This window comes from Mobula hypostoma, chromosome 7 (assembly GCF_963921235.1).
Source record: "Mobula hypostoma chromosome 7, sMobHyp1.1, whole genome shotgun sequence".
Taxonomy (NCBI): Eukaryota; Metazoa; Chordata; class Chondrichthyes; order Myliobatiformes; family Myliobatidae; genus Mobula; species Mobula hypostoma.
In genome coordinates this window covers 31196700-31211633 of record NC_086103.1, presented here as the reverse complement: position 1 = coordinate 31211633, position 14934 = coordinate 31196700, and the positions used below count along the sequence as shown (strand labels likewise).

At 37.6% G+C, this 14934-nt stretch overlaps 1 protein-coding gene across 5 annotated transcripts in view; it reads right to left on the bottom strand.

Moving 5' to 3' along the window:
- Positions 1-82: 82 nt before the first annotated feature.
- LOC134349210 (protein Shroom2-like) overlaps positions 83-14934 on the bottom strand; it is a 151910-nt gene continuing 137058 nt past the window's right edge. For all 5 annotated transcript variants that reach the window (XM_063053201.1, XM_063053203.1, XM_063053199.1 and 2 more), the window contains 2 exons: positions 14560-14832; positions 83-3636 (listed from right to left, as the gene is read on the bottom strand). In XM_063053201.1, coding sequence (XP_062909271.1) covers positions 3388-3636; positions 14560-14832 — 522 coding nt within the window. In that variant the 3' untranslated portion in view covers positions 83-3387. The remainder of the gene's footprint in view (positions 3637-14559; positions 14833-14934) is intronic.

Sequence of the window (14934 nt, the reverse complement as noted above, 5' to 3'; positions counted from 1 at the left end):
AATTTATACCCCTTAATTTTATTCACTATGGAACAGAGAACAAAGGCAACTTACAAATGTATTGTAAAAAGTTTTAGGATCAATGATCAACTTTATTCACCACATATATTTACACATATATTAGGAATTTTTCATAATCCAATTTGTCATCTTTATTATGGTAGTATAGATAGTTTTACAATCACTAGATTATCATCATCTGAATTCATGTCAATTTCCACTTTTAACTAGTTTCCAGTTTTGGTAGGGACTGTTATCATACTCAGTAATTTGTACTCGGTCACATTTTGGGGACAATTTTATGAAAGCCATTTACATTTTGAAACATTTGAATGAACGAAGTACCAGTGCCACAGCTGGAGTGTTGATTAAAAAAAAGCCAGTTATCAGTTTAGTTCATTAATACTGAGATATATCAATTACATATTAATTTAAATACCTGCTCTGTTCAAAGAACACAGACTTATAAAAGGCAAACTTTTTTGTTACATTTTCCTTTATAGAATGCATCATAACATTGGAAAACATCACACTATAACTTATAAATATCAAGATTTCAAAATATCAAAGATTTCAAGATATAAAAGTGTCAGCAAATAATGATTGGTCACAAACATGAGAACATCTGAAGATGCCGTCACCCACACACAATGCTGGAGGACCTCAGCAGGTCATGCTACATCTGTGGGAAGAGTAAAGAGTCAACGTTTTGGGCTGAGACCCTTCATCGAACTGGAAAGGAAGAGAAGATGTCAGAGCGAGAAGGTGTGGGGGGCGGGGGGAAGTAGAACAACATGGTAGGTGGTAGGTGATACCAGGCGGGGAGAGGAGGGGGCAAAGTAAAGTGCTGGAAAGTTGATCGGTGAAAGAGATAAAGGGCTGGAGAAGGGGAAATTTGATAGCAGAGGTCAGAAGACCATGGAGCAACAGGAAGGAGAAGCAGCACCACAAGGTGATGGGCAGGTAAGGAGATAAGGTGAGAAAGGGAAACAGGAATGGATGAAAGGTGGGGGCGGGGTAGGAAATTACCAGAAGTTCAAGAAATCAATGTTCGTGCCATTAGGTTGGAGGCTACCAAAACCTCCAACCTGAGTGTGGCCACATATTAGCAACAGAGGAGGCCATGGACTGAGATGTTGGAATGGGAATGGGATGTAGAATTGAAATGGGTGGCCACTAGGAGATCCTGTTTTTTGTGGCAGATGGAACAGAGGTACTTGGCAAAGCAAACTCCCAATCTATGTTGGGGCTCATTGAAATACAGGAGCCCACACTGGGAGAACCAGATACAGTAGATGACCCCAACAGATTCGCAGGTGAAGTGTTGCCTCACTTGGAAGGATTGTTTGGGGCCCTGAGAGGGAGTGAGGGAGAAGGTGGTGTGGCACTTGTTTCGCTTGCAAGAATAAGTACCAAGAGGGAGATCAGTGGGGAGGGATGAGTGGACAAGGGAGTCGCATAGGAAGTGATCCCCATGGGAAGCAGAAAGTGGGGAACGGGGAGAGAGAAGGATGTGCTTAATGGTGGGATCCCATTGGAGATGGTGGAGGTTATGGAGAAGTATGTGCAGGACAAGGAGTTTAGTGGGGTAGTAGGTGAGGACAAGGGGAACCTATCCCTGGTGTGGTAGTGGGAGGATGGGGTGAGAGCAGCGTTGATGATTTAGGAATAATAATTGGTGTTTCAACATTTTATGAAGAATAAAGAGAAGCCCGTTTAAGTAAACATCATTTTGTGTGAAATACACAGATGCAAACTAAAATTTATATGTACAGTACAGAGTATCAAATTTAATCTATAACAACGATTATTAGAAGATAAAGCTAGAACAATAATTAATATACAAAATGTTACACATTGATAGGGACACTAATATCAGATAATTACAAGACATTTACAGTACAGTACTTGACTGATGAGTGCAAAACTAAGGCAATTTACAAATGTATTGAAAGTTTAAGGATCAACTTTATTCATCATAAACATCTACATGTACAGTGTTAGGGATTTACTGTAATCTATACTGCCACCTTTGTGATGGCAGTTTAGAGTACAGTTTTAAAATCACTGCGGTATCATTTGAAATAATGTCGGTATCCACATTTAGGCAGTTTTACCTCAGCACCACCTCCCTCGAGTCATCCACCATCTCCAAATTGTTGGACTGCTCATCGATCATGCAGTAGTGGATGAGCAGAAATATTGGAAAGAAGAAAACTTTGTGTTTAGATCCTGCTACACACTTTTACCTAATTACCACTATCATCAACTTTTAGCCAAGCATCTACAATCTCTCCAAGATACCTTGCTTCTCTTCTCTGAATACTTGATCATACATTTTGTTCTCCCTCTCTCTTTGGTGACTGCCTGAGACCAAATCAAACCGGTGATATGTCCATGATATTGCTTCAACTGTATGTCCATCCCATAACAAAATAGCTTTCTTTCACATCCATAATGTGGCCTCACTTCAGCTTGTCGGCTGCTAAAACCCTCACCCAAGGCTTTGTGAGCTCCACGATTTTACTGGACTTTAACCCATAACCACATACTGAACTCGCATTGCCTCTGAGAAGGCTAACCACAGTAGCTCCCAGTTTGGCAACAGCTTGACTTTAACAAGTCTCAGCTATCTTTTCGAATCCCTCCATGGGCCTCTCCAGACCACCACCTCCCAGCCTAATAACCCTTTAAGAATCTATAACTCCCTCTGATCTCTCTGCTTCTCCAGTTCTGAATTCTGTATACATAGTTTTCTGTGCTCTATCACTATCACTCATGTAGTATTTTCTAAAGCCCAGAGCTCTGAAATTTCCTCCCTGACATTCTCCACATCTCTTTCCTCCCTCAGGTAGCTCCTAATGGCCCAGTACCTCCTTTTGGCTCACTGTCAGCTTTTACTGACAACTAGCCTGTGAAGCATTTCATACTGATACATTGACACCAATTTAGATACTGCACACATTGTTATTGTTGCAAAAATGATATTATAGAGGAAATATTACTATTTGGGCAGCAAGTCAATGCAAGATGATGTCTTGCACGAGGAATGCTCCAACATGTTGTGATAAGCACAATGCTTTTGCAATGCAAACAGTATCACATGATTTTATGTGATATTATGTTTCATACTAAGCATTTTAAATAAAAAAAGCTGATTATGGAACTGACTACTGTTGTTTCATAATCCTAAAGAATTAAGTTAAAATTAAGTTATTACTGCAAAACCCTGTTAAATTTAATTATCTCCTTGTCAGTTAATGTGCAAACAACGAGAAAAATAGAATTAACATTTGTTGATACTGGAATGAATCCAAATCACAGGATATGATGAATCAATTTTAGATTTTGCTGGAAACTTTATAGAAAAGCAAAATGGGATGTGAACTACAGACTGTTTTCAAGAAATCCCAATTGCTCCTCAGTCAATCTGAGACGTTCTTCAACTTCTTTTTGCTTGATTAATAACGCTTTTCTCATTTGTACAAAGTGATGACAGTGTTGAAGCTGTATCTCAGTGAGGTAGTTTGTTAGGATTCTGAAGGTCACACGCTCCCGGTGATCTTGATGCTCCTTCAGTCCTCTAGCACCTTCATGTTGACGGGAGAGTGTTTGATGTCTTTCACTCAGTGATTGCTAAACAAACAGAACAAGTTTTATAACGAGCAGATGTTTTATGGCCCAGTTGTAGTATGTTAGAGAATGTGTAGATGTGCAGGGATGTTATAACACAAATCAAACGAGAATTGCCATTGAGGTTTGATGTTTCACTAGAATGACAGCTAATAGATAATGCAATACTCCCTGGTTGTTGCACTAGTCCCAAGTATTTCTCTGAAGTCTGATTGTAGACCACAGATTTTGAAAAGTGTGGAACAAAAGACTATTATTGTGTTTCCCCAAGTTTCTAAAACACTGCTCCACATTTTGGGAAATTGTGATACAAGGTGGGAGATAATGTGCATAAGAGCGTTATGTAATAGTATTTCACTACGCAATGGTTACATTGGCTAATCCAGATAAAGGGAGTACCCCATATTCTTTCAACATTTGAGAAGACTCTCAGATATGGAAATGTGGACTCAGATGTCACTGGGGAAAGGAGACCTCGGGGGTTGTCAAGAAGGGGAATTTTAAATATTTGCTCTCCATGCTTTTACTTTCACAAAATCTTTTACACCCACTTAAATTGGTAGACCTTTTTCTCATGTCATCCAAAAATGACATCTCTGACAATGCAAAATTTCTAAAACTGATTTGAAGCTTGAATGTTTACCGGTGATCATACCAATAAAACTTTACTCACCCCTGCATTCTGAAATCTCCCAGTGACTTAAATACTTTCCCCAGACCAACAGTGAATTAAACACAGAATATTAAAACCTTGATCTTTCAACTAAGTTGCTACACCTTAACACAGTTACAATATTCAGGCCATTGGGAGACGGAATAGAGAGACAATGGTTCGTTTTACTTGCTTAATCTCGTCATCAAATTTTCAGATTAGTTGAAATATTAAATTAATTCCTCATTTACTGAGCTTGTATTTCTATATTTGGCATAGGGCTCTGGCACACATAAATCAAATCAGCTGATGGGAATTAAGCAGCTAAGATATGCGCTACTTTAAGACGACCTTTTTTTTCCCCAATAATACCGCGGAATGCTAATCTCTTCCCTACATAGTTGATGCAACGCATTGAATTTTCTCTGCTAAGGTGCAACATCTCCTGTATGTTATGTAGTTCCAGGAAATTTAAACATTCAGATGGCCTTGGCAAAAAAATACCATCTTTGGCTTATTCAACCTTAAATCACCTACAACCCTAACTGATAAGGTAGTTTCCTCAGATATAAATGAACCACTCAGTTCAAGCAAAAACAAATTTACGTTGCTCTCTGGCACCTTCCTTTGTTAAAATGTGCTGTATTTTAGTGGTACATTCTTGAGACTGAAACTTGTTTTGGGTTTGGAAACAGCACATCTTAATGTGCAGTAGTGAAAGTAATTTCTTAATTTCATAATTTGTGTTTCCTGTGCTCAAATGTGGTGGCAGCTACACAATGTACAATACATCTATTTTGTGTGACATGTACCATTAATTTGTTAAATACACTGAAACCAATTGGACTGATTTTAAAAAGTACATGTATAACATAATGCCAAAAAAAATGAGCTAGAACAAATAGCTATCCATAAATCTTATTGGCACTTTTCTACTCATTGTCTACTTTGTCCAATTCATTCAGAAACTTCAGAGTAATTTATTCTGATTCTGTTATCGTCTGGTTTGACGTGAAAGTTGAAGAGTCCGTGAAGATGAGTCCATAGGCTGTGGAATCAGTTCAGAGTCGAGGTGAGTGAAGTTATCCATGTTGGTTCAGGAGCCTGATGGATGAGGAATAATAACTGTTCCAAAGCCTTAGGTCCCACACCACCAGGTTCAGGAACAATTATTATCCTTCAACTGTCAGGCTCCTGAACCAGCGTGGATAACTTCACTCACCTCAACTCAAAGTTTAAAATACAGGGAGTGATAGAGAAGTACAGCACAGAAACCTGCCCTTTGGCTCAACTAGTTCATCCAAACTGCCTACTCCTATCAACCTGGACTGAGACTACAACCCTCCATATCCCTACTATCCATGTACTTATCCAAACTTCCTCTAAATGTGGAAATCAAGCTCGCATACACCACTTCTGCCGGCAGCTCATTCCACACTCTCGTGGCCCTCTAAATGAAGAAGTTTCCCCTCATGTTCCCCTTAAAAACTTTTCATCTTTCACCCTTAACCCATGACCTCTGGTTGTAGTCCCACCCAACCTCAGTGGAAAAAGCCTACTTGCCTTTACGCTATCTATACCCTTCATTAGTTTGTATACCTCCATCAAATCTCCTCCCAGTCTTCTACGTTCTAAAGAATAAAGTCCGAGATTTCCTGGTGGTGGCTGATGGAGTAACAGCAATCTGCTGTTGCTCCAACTCTAATTATCTTACTATTTCCAACCTGTCTTGAAACTTCTTTTTTAAGTGTGATATTCTTTCATTATGGATATAAGGAGGGACAGAGGTACTAAAAAGGATGATTTTCCTGCCTCTTTGGATTCTGTTATGGATTTGCTGAAAAGTCATACATGAGAAGCCTCTGAGAAGTTTCAACAATTCGGCACTGAAATTAAACAAATAGATGGTAAATTGGATTCTATTCAACAAACTCTTAATGAACATGATAAACATATTAAAAATAATGAGGGAAATTTGACGGCTCTGGAAACGGAAGTGGATGAATTGCAGAAGCTTTGTGAAAAGCTATCAAAGTCCAGTGAAAAGTTAGGACAGAAGATTATCAACCTAGAAAATAGAAGTAGAAGGAACAACCTATGGGTTCTGGGTCTCGAAGAATTAATCGAAGGTAATCATCCTATAAAGTATTTTGCAAACTTTTTGCAAGAATTATTTCCGGAGATTTTGGCGTTTGTGCCTATGATCGATTAAGTTCACAGATCTTCTGCGTTCAGACCTCCTAACGGTCAGAGACCAAGAACAGCAATAATCTGTTTTCAGGAATTTAAAACAAAGGAACTCTTAATTCGCGAATCTCGTCGAAGAGGCATGATTGACTATAATGGTTGCAAGATTAGAATTGTCGAAGATTATTTGCCTGAGGTTATGTAGGAACATGTTAAGTTCAAAGAAGTTATGCCCGAGCTTTTTAATAAGGGTTTCAAGCCTTCCCTTCGCCACCCAGCCCGACTCAGAATCACACTTAAAAACGGTTCTTTCGAATGGCTCTGCTCAACTGTTGAAGCACAAAAGTTTTTAAAATCCAAAGGCTTAATCCGAAGGCTAGCTGTTTAGTTTCTCCTTACGTGAAGACACAAGATAATTATGTGAAGACACAAGACACGTGAGAAACTTTTAATTCGCAAATCCTGTTGAAGGGGCAAATTGGTTATAGGGTGGAATATTAAGGTTCTCTAAGATTATTCACCTGAGGTTATGCAGGAATAGTCATAGTCATTGTAGTCATAGTCATACTTTATTGATCCCGGGGAAAATTGGTTTTCGTTACAGTTGCACCATAAATAATAAATAGTAATAGAACCATAAATAGTTAAATAGTATTATGTAAATTATGCCAGGAAATTATGAAATAAGTCCAGGACCAGCCTATTGGCTCAGGATGTCTGACCCTCCAAGGGAGGAGTTGTAAAGTTTGATGGCCACAGGCAGGAATGACTTCCTATGACGCTCTGTGCTGCATCTCGGTGGAATGAGTCTCCGGCTGAATGTACTCCTGTGCCCAACCAGTACATTATGTAGTGGATGGGAGACATTGACCAAGATGGCATGCAACTTAGACAGCATCCTCTTTTCAGACACCACCGTCAGAGAGTCCAGTTCCATCCCCACAACATCACTGGCCTTACGAATGAGTTTGTTGATTCTGTTGGTGTCTGCCACCCTGAGCCTGCTGCCCCAGCACACAACAGCAAACATGATAGCACTGGCCACCACAGACTCGTAGAACATCCTCAGCATCGTCTGGCAGATGTTAAAAGACCTCAGTCTCCTCAGGAAATAGAGACGGCTCTGACCCTTCTTGTAGACAGCCTCAGTGTTCTTTGACCAGTCCAGTTTAATGTCAATTTGTATCCCGAGGTATTTGTAATCCTCCACCATGTCCACACTGACCCCCTGGATGGAAACAGGGGTCACCGGTACCTTAGCCCTCCTCAGGTCTACCACCAGCTCCTTAGTCTTTTTCACATTAAGCTGCAGATAATTCTGGTTACACCATCTGACTAAGTTTCCTACCATAGCCCTGCACTCAGCCTCATCTCCCTTGCTGATGCATCCAACTATGGCAGAGTCATCCGAAAACTTCTGAAGATGACAAGACTCTGTGCAGAAGTTGAAGTCCGAGGTGTAAATGGTGAAGAGAAAGGGAGACAAGACAGTCCCCTGTGAAGCCCCAGTGCTGCTGATCACTCTGTCGGACACACAGTGTTACAAGCACAATGTGCTAAGTTTAAACAGGATCTGTTGGAATTTTTTAAATAAGGGGTTTAACCCGTCCCTTGGCTACCCAGCTTGACTGAGAATCTCATTAAAGATGGATCCTTCAAATGGTTTTGTTTGAATGGGGAAGCACAAAGATTTCTTAAATTTGAAGGCTAACTGCTTAGTCTGTTTTTCCATGAAGATACAAGATTAATGTTTAATGTCTATCTGTATGAATAATTGTATCTTTTACTTTTGGTAAACCTTTGTAATTAATTTCCTTTTGTATTTTTTAATACTGTAATTTTGATATACAAGAATTGAATCTCTTGTTTTGGTAATGGTTAGTCTAGGTTGGAATATAAATAACCTTGAAACTAATTGGAGCAATCACCAGGTTTTTTGTGGGGGGGGGGGTGTCTGTAGTTGTAGATGCAGACTTTCTATTGGTCGGGTTTCCTTCTTTGGGAAGTGGGCGGGGGTATGGTTTTTCTCCCCAGAAGCTGTTTTCGAATTTTTAGCCAACTTGTTGCTTGGTTACCATTTCTCAAGGTTTATGACTTGGTTTTTAAGTTACATTTTAACCATTCCTTCAAATAATATTAAAAATGGACCGAACTATTAACTTACTCAGTTTTAACGTGTAAGGGTCAAATTACCCTGTTAAATGTAATAAGATTTTTGCTTATATTAAGAAATTTAAGGTCCCTATTACTTTTTTTTACAGGAAACTCACATACATAAATGTGATAATCTACGTTTTTTTAGCTGTTGGAGTGGACTTTGTTTTCACTCTTCTTTTCAGGCCAGATCTAGAGGAGTTTCCATCCTTATAGATAGTACACTTTCCTTTGTCCAACAAAAAGTAGTGTCTGATACTAATGGACGTATTGTTATAGTTTCAGGAAAACTAGATAACAAATTACTAGTATTTGCCAATGTGTATGCCCCAAATGTAGATGATCCAGGATTCTTTGAACATTTTTTTTCATTTTTACCAGATCTGAATCTTTATTCTTTGGTAATGGGAGATTTTAACTGTTGGCTAGACCCAATTTTAGACCAATCATCTTCTAAACCAGAGTCTCTTAATAAATCAGCTTCGTTTATTCAATCCTTTTTATTGAAGTATGGTATAGCTGATATTTGGCGTTTTTTACATCCCTTAGATAAGAAGTATTCATTTTTTTCCCATGTTCATCATATATATTTGAGGATTGATTAATTTTTATCGATAGTGAAATGATTTCATCAGTTTGTTCCTGTGAATATAAAGAGATTGCTGTTTCAGATCATGCTCCTATATTTCTATCTTTAAAACTCCCTGGTATTCTTCAAACCAACAGATTTTGGCGTTTTAATACAACTTTGTTATCTGATCAGGAATTTAAAAATTTCTAGAGAAGCATTTTTTTTTGAAGAGAATAAAAAGGAAGAGACTTCTAATCTTATTGTATGGGATACTTTCAAGGCCTATATTAGAGGACAAATTATTTCTTATACTGCGAGTGTGAAGAACATAGCTAATAAAGATGAATTGAATTAGCCAATCAATTGAAACAATTAGATCAAAAATATGCTATAGCTCCAGATCCTGTTTTATATAAAAGACGGGTTGAAGTTAAAACTAAATATGATCTTCTGTTAACATATCCAATTGAAACTCAACGTCTTAAAGGTAAACCTCAATTTTACATTCACGGAAATAAATCAGGCAAAGTATTAGCCATCCAATTAAAAACTTCTGTAGTTAAATGACAAATTAAAGAAATTTGCAAAACTAATGGTGATAGGACAACTGAATTCTCTGAAATAAATGATACCTTTAGAGAATTCTATTCTAAACTTTAGAGTTCTGATTCCCCTAAAGATAATACTGTAATGGATAATTTTATAGATCAATTAAATACCCCTGCACTTCCTGCGGATAATTGCAAACAGATTGATCAATCCACTTCTTATGAGGAAATCGCCGAGGCTATATGTTCATTACACTCGGGGAAGGCTCCGGGTCCAGATGGATTTTCTGGAGAATTTTATAAGGCTTTTTCTTCATTAATTATACCGCAGTTACACTTAGTCTTTTTGGATTCTTTCAAATTGGGTAGTTTGCCTCAATCTTTTTATGAAGCTTCTATTTTCCGTATCCTAAAAAAGAACCAGGATCCAACTGAATGCTCTTCATATAGGCCAATTTCATTACTCAATGTTGATACTAAAATTCTTTCTAAAGTTCTGGCTCATAGGATGGAAAATATTTTACCTTCTATTATTTCTGATGATCAGACTGGATTTGTTAAAACTGACATTCCCATTTTAATATACGCCATGTATTAAATGTTATTTACTCTCTTTCTCAGGAGATATCGGAATGTGTGATATCCTTAGATGCTGAGAAGGCCTTCGATCAGGTTGAATGGAATTATTTATTTAAAACCTTAGAAAAATTTAATTTTGGACCAGATTTTATTCAATGGATTAAATTACTTTATTTGTCTCCTTCTGCTTGGGTTGTTACTAATTTTCAAAATTCCAAACAATTTAAACTTCACCACTGAACTAGACAAGGCTGTCCTTGAGCCCTCTGCTTTTTGATCTAGCTTTAGAACCCCTTGCCATTGCTTTTTGAGAATCTAATGATATCTGTGGTATTTTAAGGAGCGGTATCACCCTCAAGATCTTGCTTTACGCTGATGTTATTTTGCTTTTAATCTCTAATATTGAGATCTTGTTACCTTGCGTATTTTCTTTACTCTCCCATTTTAGCCAGTTTTCAGGATATAAATTGAACCTACATAAGAGTGAATTATTTCCTTTAAATAATTTGGTATCAATTAATACTAATCTCCCTTCTAAAATTGTAAGGAATCAATTTACTTATTTGGGTGTAACAATCACTAAGAATTACAAACACCTGTTTAAAGAAATCTTTCTTACTTTATTGAACCATGTAAAAAAAAATCATTAAATTCGTCACCTCTTTCAATACCGTTGATTGGATGAATTAATTATATTAAAATGAATATTCTACCTAAATTTATATATCTTTTTCAGACTTTACCCATTTTTATTCCTAAATCCTTTTTTGACTCTCTTGAATCTATTTTATCCCATATACAGAAAAATAAATGTCCTCGTTTAAATAAAGTTCATCTTTAAAAACCTAAAAAGTCTGGAGGTTTAGCCTGACCTAGTTTTAGGTTTTATTACTGAGCAGTTAATATACAATATCTTATGTTTTGGCTATATTATATTAATTGTGTAGACTGTCCGATATGGGTTTCTTTAGAAGCTAACTGTGTTAATAAATTTTCTATTACTTCTCTTCTCGGATCCTCACTTCCTTTATTTGTAAGTAAACTAACTGATAATTTAATAGTTAAACATACTCTGAGGATCTGGATACAATTTAGAAAACATTTTGGTTTATTGAGATTTCCCCTTTCTAATCCCATTTATTCTATTATTTTTAAACCCTCCATGATTGATTTAGTTTTTAAAGAATGGGATAGGTTAGGTATTAAATGTTTTTGAGACCTGTTTTTCAAATCTTTTTTTCATTTGAGGAAATAGGAAATCTTATTTTCATTTGAGCAATTGTCAGCTAAATATAGCTTATCCAAAACTCACTTTTTTAGATATCTGCAAATCAGAGACTTTCTAACATCTCAATTATGCACACTTCCTATAAGCTCAGATAAGAACTTACTAGATGTAATTTTTAATCTGACACCTTTTCATAATGATTCAATATCTAATATTTATGGTATGTTACTGGAGATGAGGAATCTTCCTTTAGACAAAACTAAGAATTTCTGGGAACAAGATTTACAGACATCAATATCTGAGGAAACTTGGAGTGAAATTTTTATACTGGGTAATACTTCATCACTATGTGCTCGCCATTCCCTGATACAATTTAAGGTGGTACATAGAGTCCGTATGACTAAAGATAAACTATCTCGTTTTTATTCAGATGTATCTCCCTACTGTGACACAAGTAATAATGGAGAAGCTTCATTAATTCATATATTTTGGACTTGTCCATGTCTTGAAAAACACTGGAAGGAAGTTTTTCAAACTTTTTCTTTACTTTCCAAAGTCAATTTTAAGCTTAATCCTCTGACGGCCCTATTCAGTATTGTTGCAGGACAAGATATCAAGTTGAAGACATCAGGTTGACATATTTTGGCCTTTAGCTCTCTTATAGCTAGGAGAGCGCTTTTGTTTAAATGGAAAGATGTTTCTCCTCCTACTCATGCTCAATGGTTATGCGATGTTATGTCATGCTTAGATTTAGAGAAGATCCGTTGTTTTACTTTTGAATCTTGTCAAGACTTTCAAACATTGTGGGGACCCTTTCTGAATTATTTTCAAAACTTTCAAAACCCCCAATTCGTTGTTTAAATTTAGCTGTTGGCTATTATTTATTTTACGAGAAGGTAGTTTACCGTTTTTTCTCCTTAATAAACAGCTTCGGTCTTGGTAGGGGTTAGACTCAACACTCACAACACGCTGGAGGAACTCAGCAGGTCGGGCAGCATCCGTGGAAATGAACAGTCAATGTTTCGGGCTGGAACCCTTAGGCTCGAAGTCTATGCTTCCCATAGGGTCCAAGGGAACACCTTGCAAGGCCCTGGGGATTTATCCACCCTGATTTGTCTCAGGGTAACAAATGCCTCCTCCTCTGTAATCTGTACAGGGTTCATGAAGTTGATGCCACTTTGCCTCACTTCTACAGACTATGAATATAGCTCCTAAGTAAATGCCGATGCAAAGAATTCATTTCAGATCTCTCCCATCTGTTTCAGCTCCACACAAGGATTATATTTACTATCAAAGTATGTATACTATATATGACTTTGAGCTTTGTCTTCTAACAGGCAGCCACAAAGCAAAGAAACCCAACAGACCCTATTGAAAAGAAGTACAATGAATGTGCAAGTAAAAGAAAAAATCATGCAAACAGTAAAAAGTAAACAAATCACACTCAGAACTAAAGTTCACTAAAGTGCTTCCACAGCCAAGAAGCCAGTTCATCTCTGCAGCTGGTCCAGAAGCCTGCTAGTTGCAGGCCACAGCCTCAGTTCAGCACAGAGACAGGTAAACTTCACAGAGCAGCAAGCTGAGCACCAGCCAATCCCTCCCTTCCTGCCCGACACCCCATCCTTCACAATATGGCCCAGCACTGAACTGATTCCATAGCCTATGGACCCACTTTCAAGAGCTCTACAACACACGTTCTCAGTATTATTTAAATATTTATTATTATTATTACTGAATTTTCATAGTTTGTCTTCTTTTGCACATTGGTTGTTTGATGGTTTTTGTTTGTGTGTAGTATAGGATAACATCTACATACTTTGAAAAAGTACTTATATTCTCAGACATGCAAATTTCACATTTTGTGAAAGTGGGTAAATGTTTCAGTGTTACTTTTCATGTGAACAAAAGTGGCAGCTAACAGACGAGCTGCCTTACAACTTTAGCAACCTGAGTTCCCACGTTCTCCCTTTGACAGTCCGGATTGTCTACTGGAAGTTCCAGCTTTCTCCCACATCCTAACGATGTGGGAGGTTAATTGGCCTCAAAATTGACCCCCGTTTGTAGATGAATGGCAGAATTGGAGGGAGATTTGATGGGTGTGTGGGGAGAATAACACTGGATTAGTGTCAAATTCACGCACATAGGTGTTTGATCATAGGTGTATGGTGAATGAAGAGTACTCTGACTCTAAACGCTCTGTCAATTTACATGCAATATCAAAATTGATTATTTTAATTTTGATACTGCTAGCTGAAATAGCTTGTTGAAACTGTTCTTTGAATACTTTTTCAGAATTGGCAGCTTGGTGTTTGGCTAACAATAACCTATCAATGAAAAGTTCACCTTGACAGGCTGGTAGGCACCATAGCTTAGTAGCTAGTGCCATGCTTTACACTACCAGTGCCCTGGGTTCAATTCCCACTGCTGTCTGTCAGGAGTTGTATGTTCTCCCTGTGACTGTAAGGATTTCCTCCAGGTGCTCCAGTTTCCTCCCATATTCCAAAGATGTATGGGTTAATGGATTAATTGATCATATGGGTGTAATAGGGCTCATTGGGTCAGAAGGGCTTGTTACCATGCTGTATCTCTAAATAAAATAAATGCACAAGATAAAAATACTCAAGGCTATAATGAATCAGATATCATTGTGTTATCAACTACACAGAAAAATTTAGCTACTGATGGAACTCAGGAATTTCATTGCGGTAATAATGCATCCTTTGTTAAGCAACACTGCCCTCCATTTTCAGGAAGTGTGTTCCTGCATTTGAACTTTGTTTCTATTTTAGTGAAGAGTCATTGGAAAGTTTTTTTTTGATTACAATCTTGCACAACTGCACAGCTAACCTGGGCAAAGTGGTTAGGTGAATAGAAGGAGATCCCAAAATCCATATAAATTCCCAATTAAAATCTCAACCACAAACATTAGAAAGAAGAATACTTCATTCACCAGAATCTTTTCAGTTGAAAAATGGCAAGTACATGTAGCCAGCTTATAGTAACTAACCTTTTCCTCCAAATCAGTGGACTCGTTGACTTTGCTCAGGGCATTTTCCACACGCACTAGACGACTTGATAGGCAAAGCAGCAAATTCATCACTTTGTCCAAATCCTCAATGAAGGTCTTATATTTCTGTATTTCGTTAGGCTTGCAGACATCATTGATCCAGGCTTCAATGTCTTCACCCAACAAATAATTCATTTTGATATCTTCATGTAGGCATGCTTTAGTGTCCTGAAGCTTCTGAAGTTTATACTTAATTGTGCCAATTAACTCCTTCTGCAAATCAAAGCAAAAGAAAGATCAATGCCTTTAATGCTCACAATTGCTGGGACTGTCCTTGGCGAGGCTAACTGCCCACGCTCACCAAGCTGCTAGCTC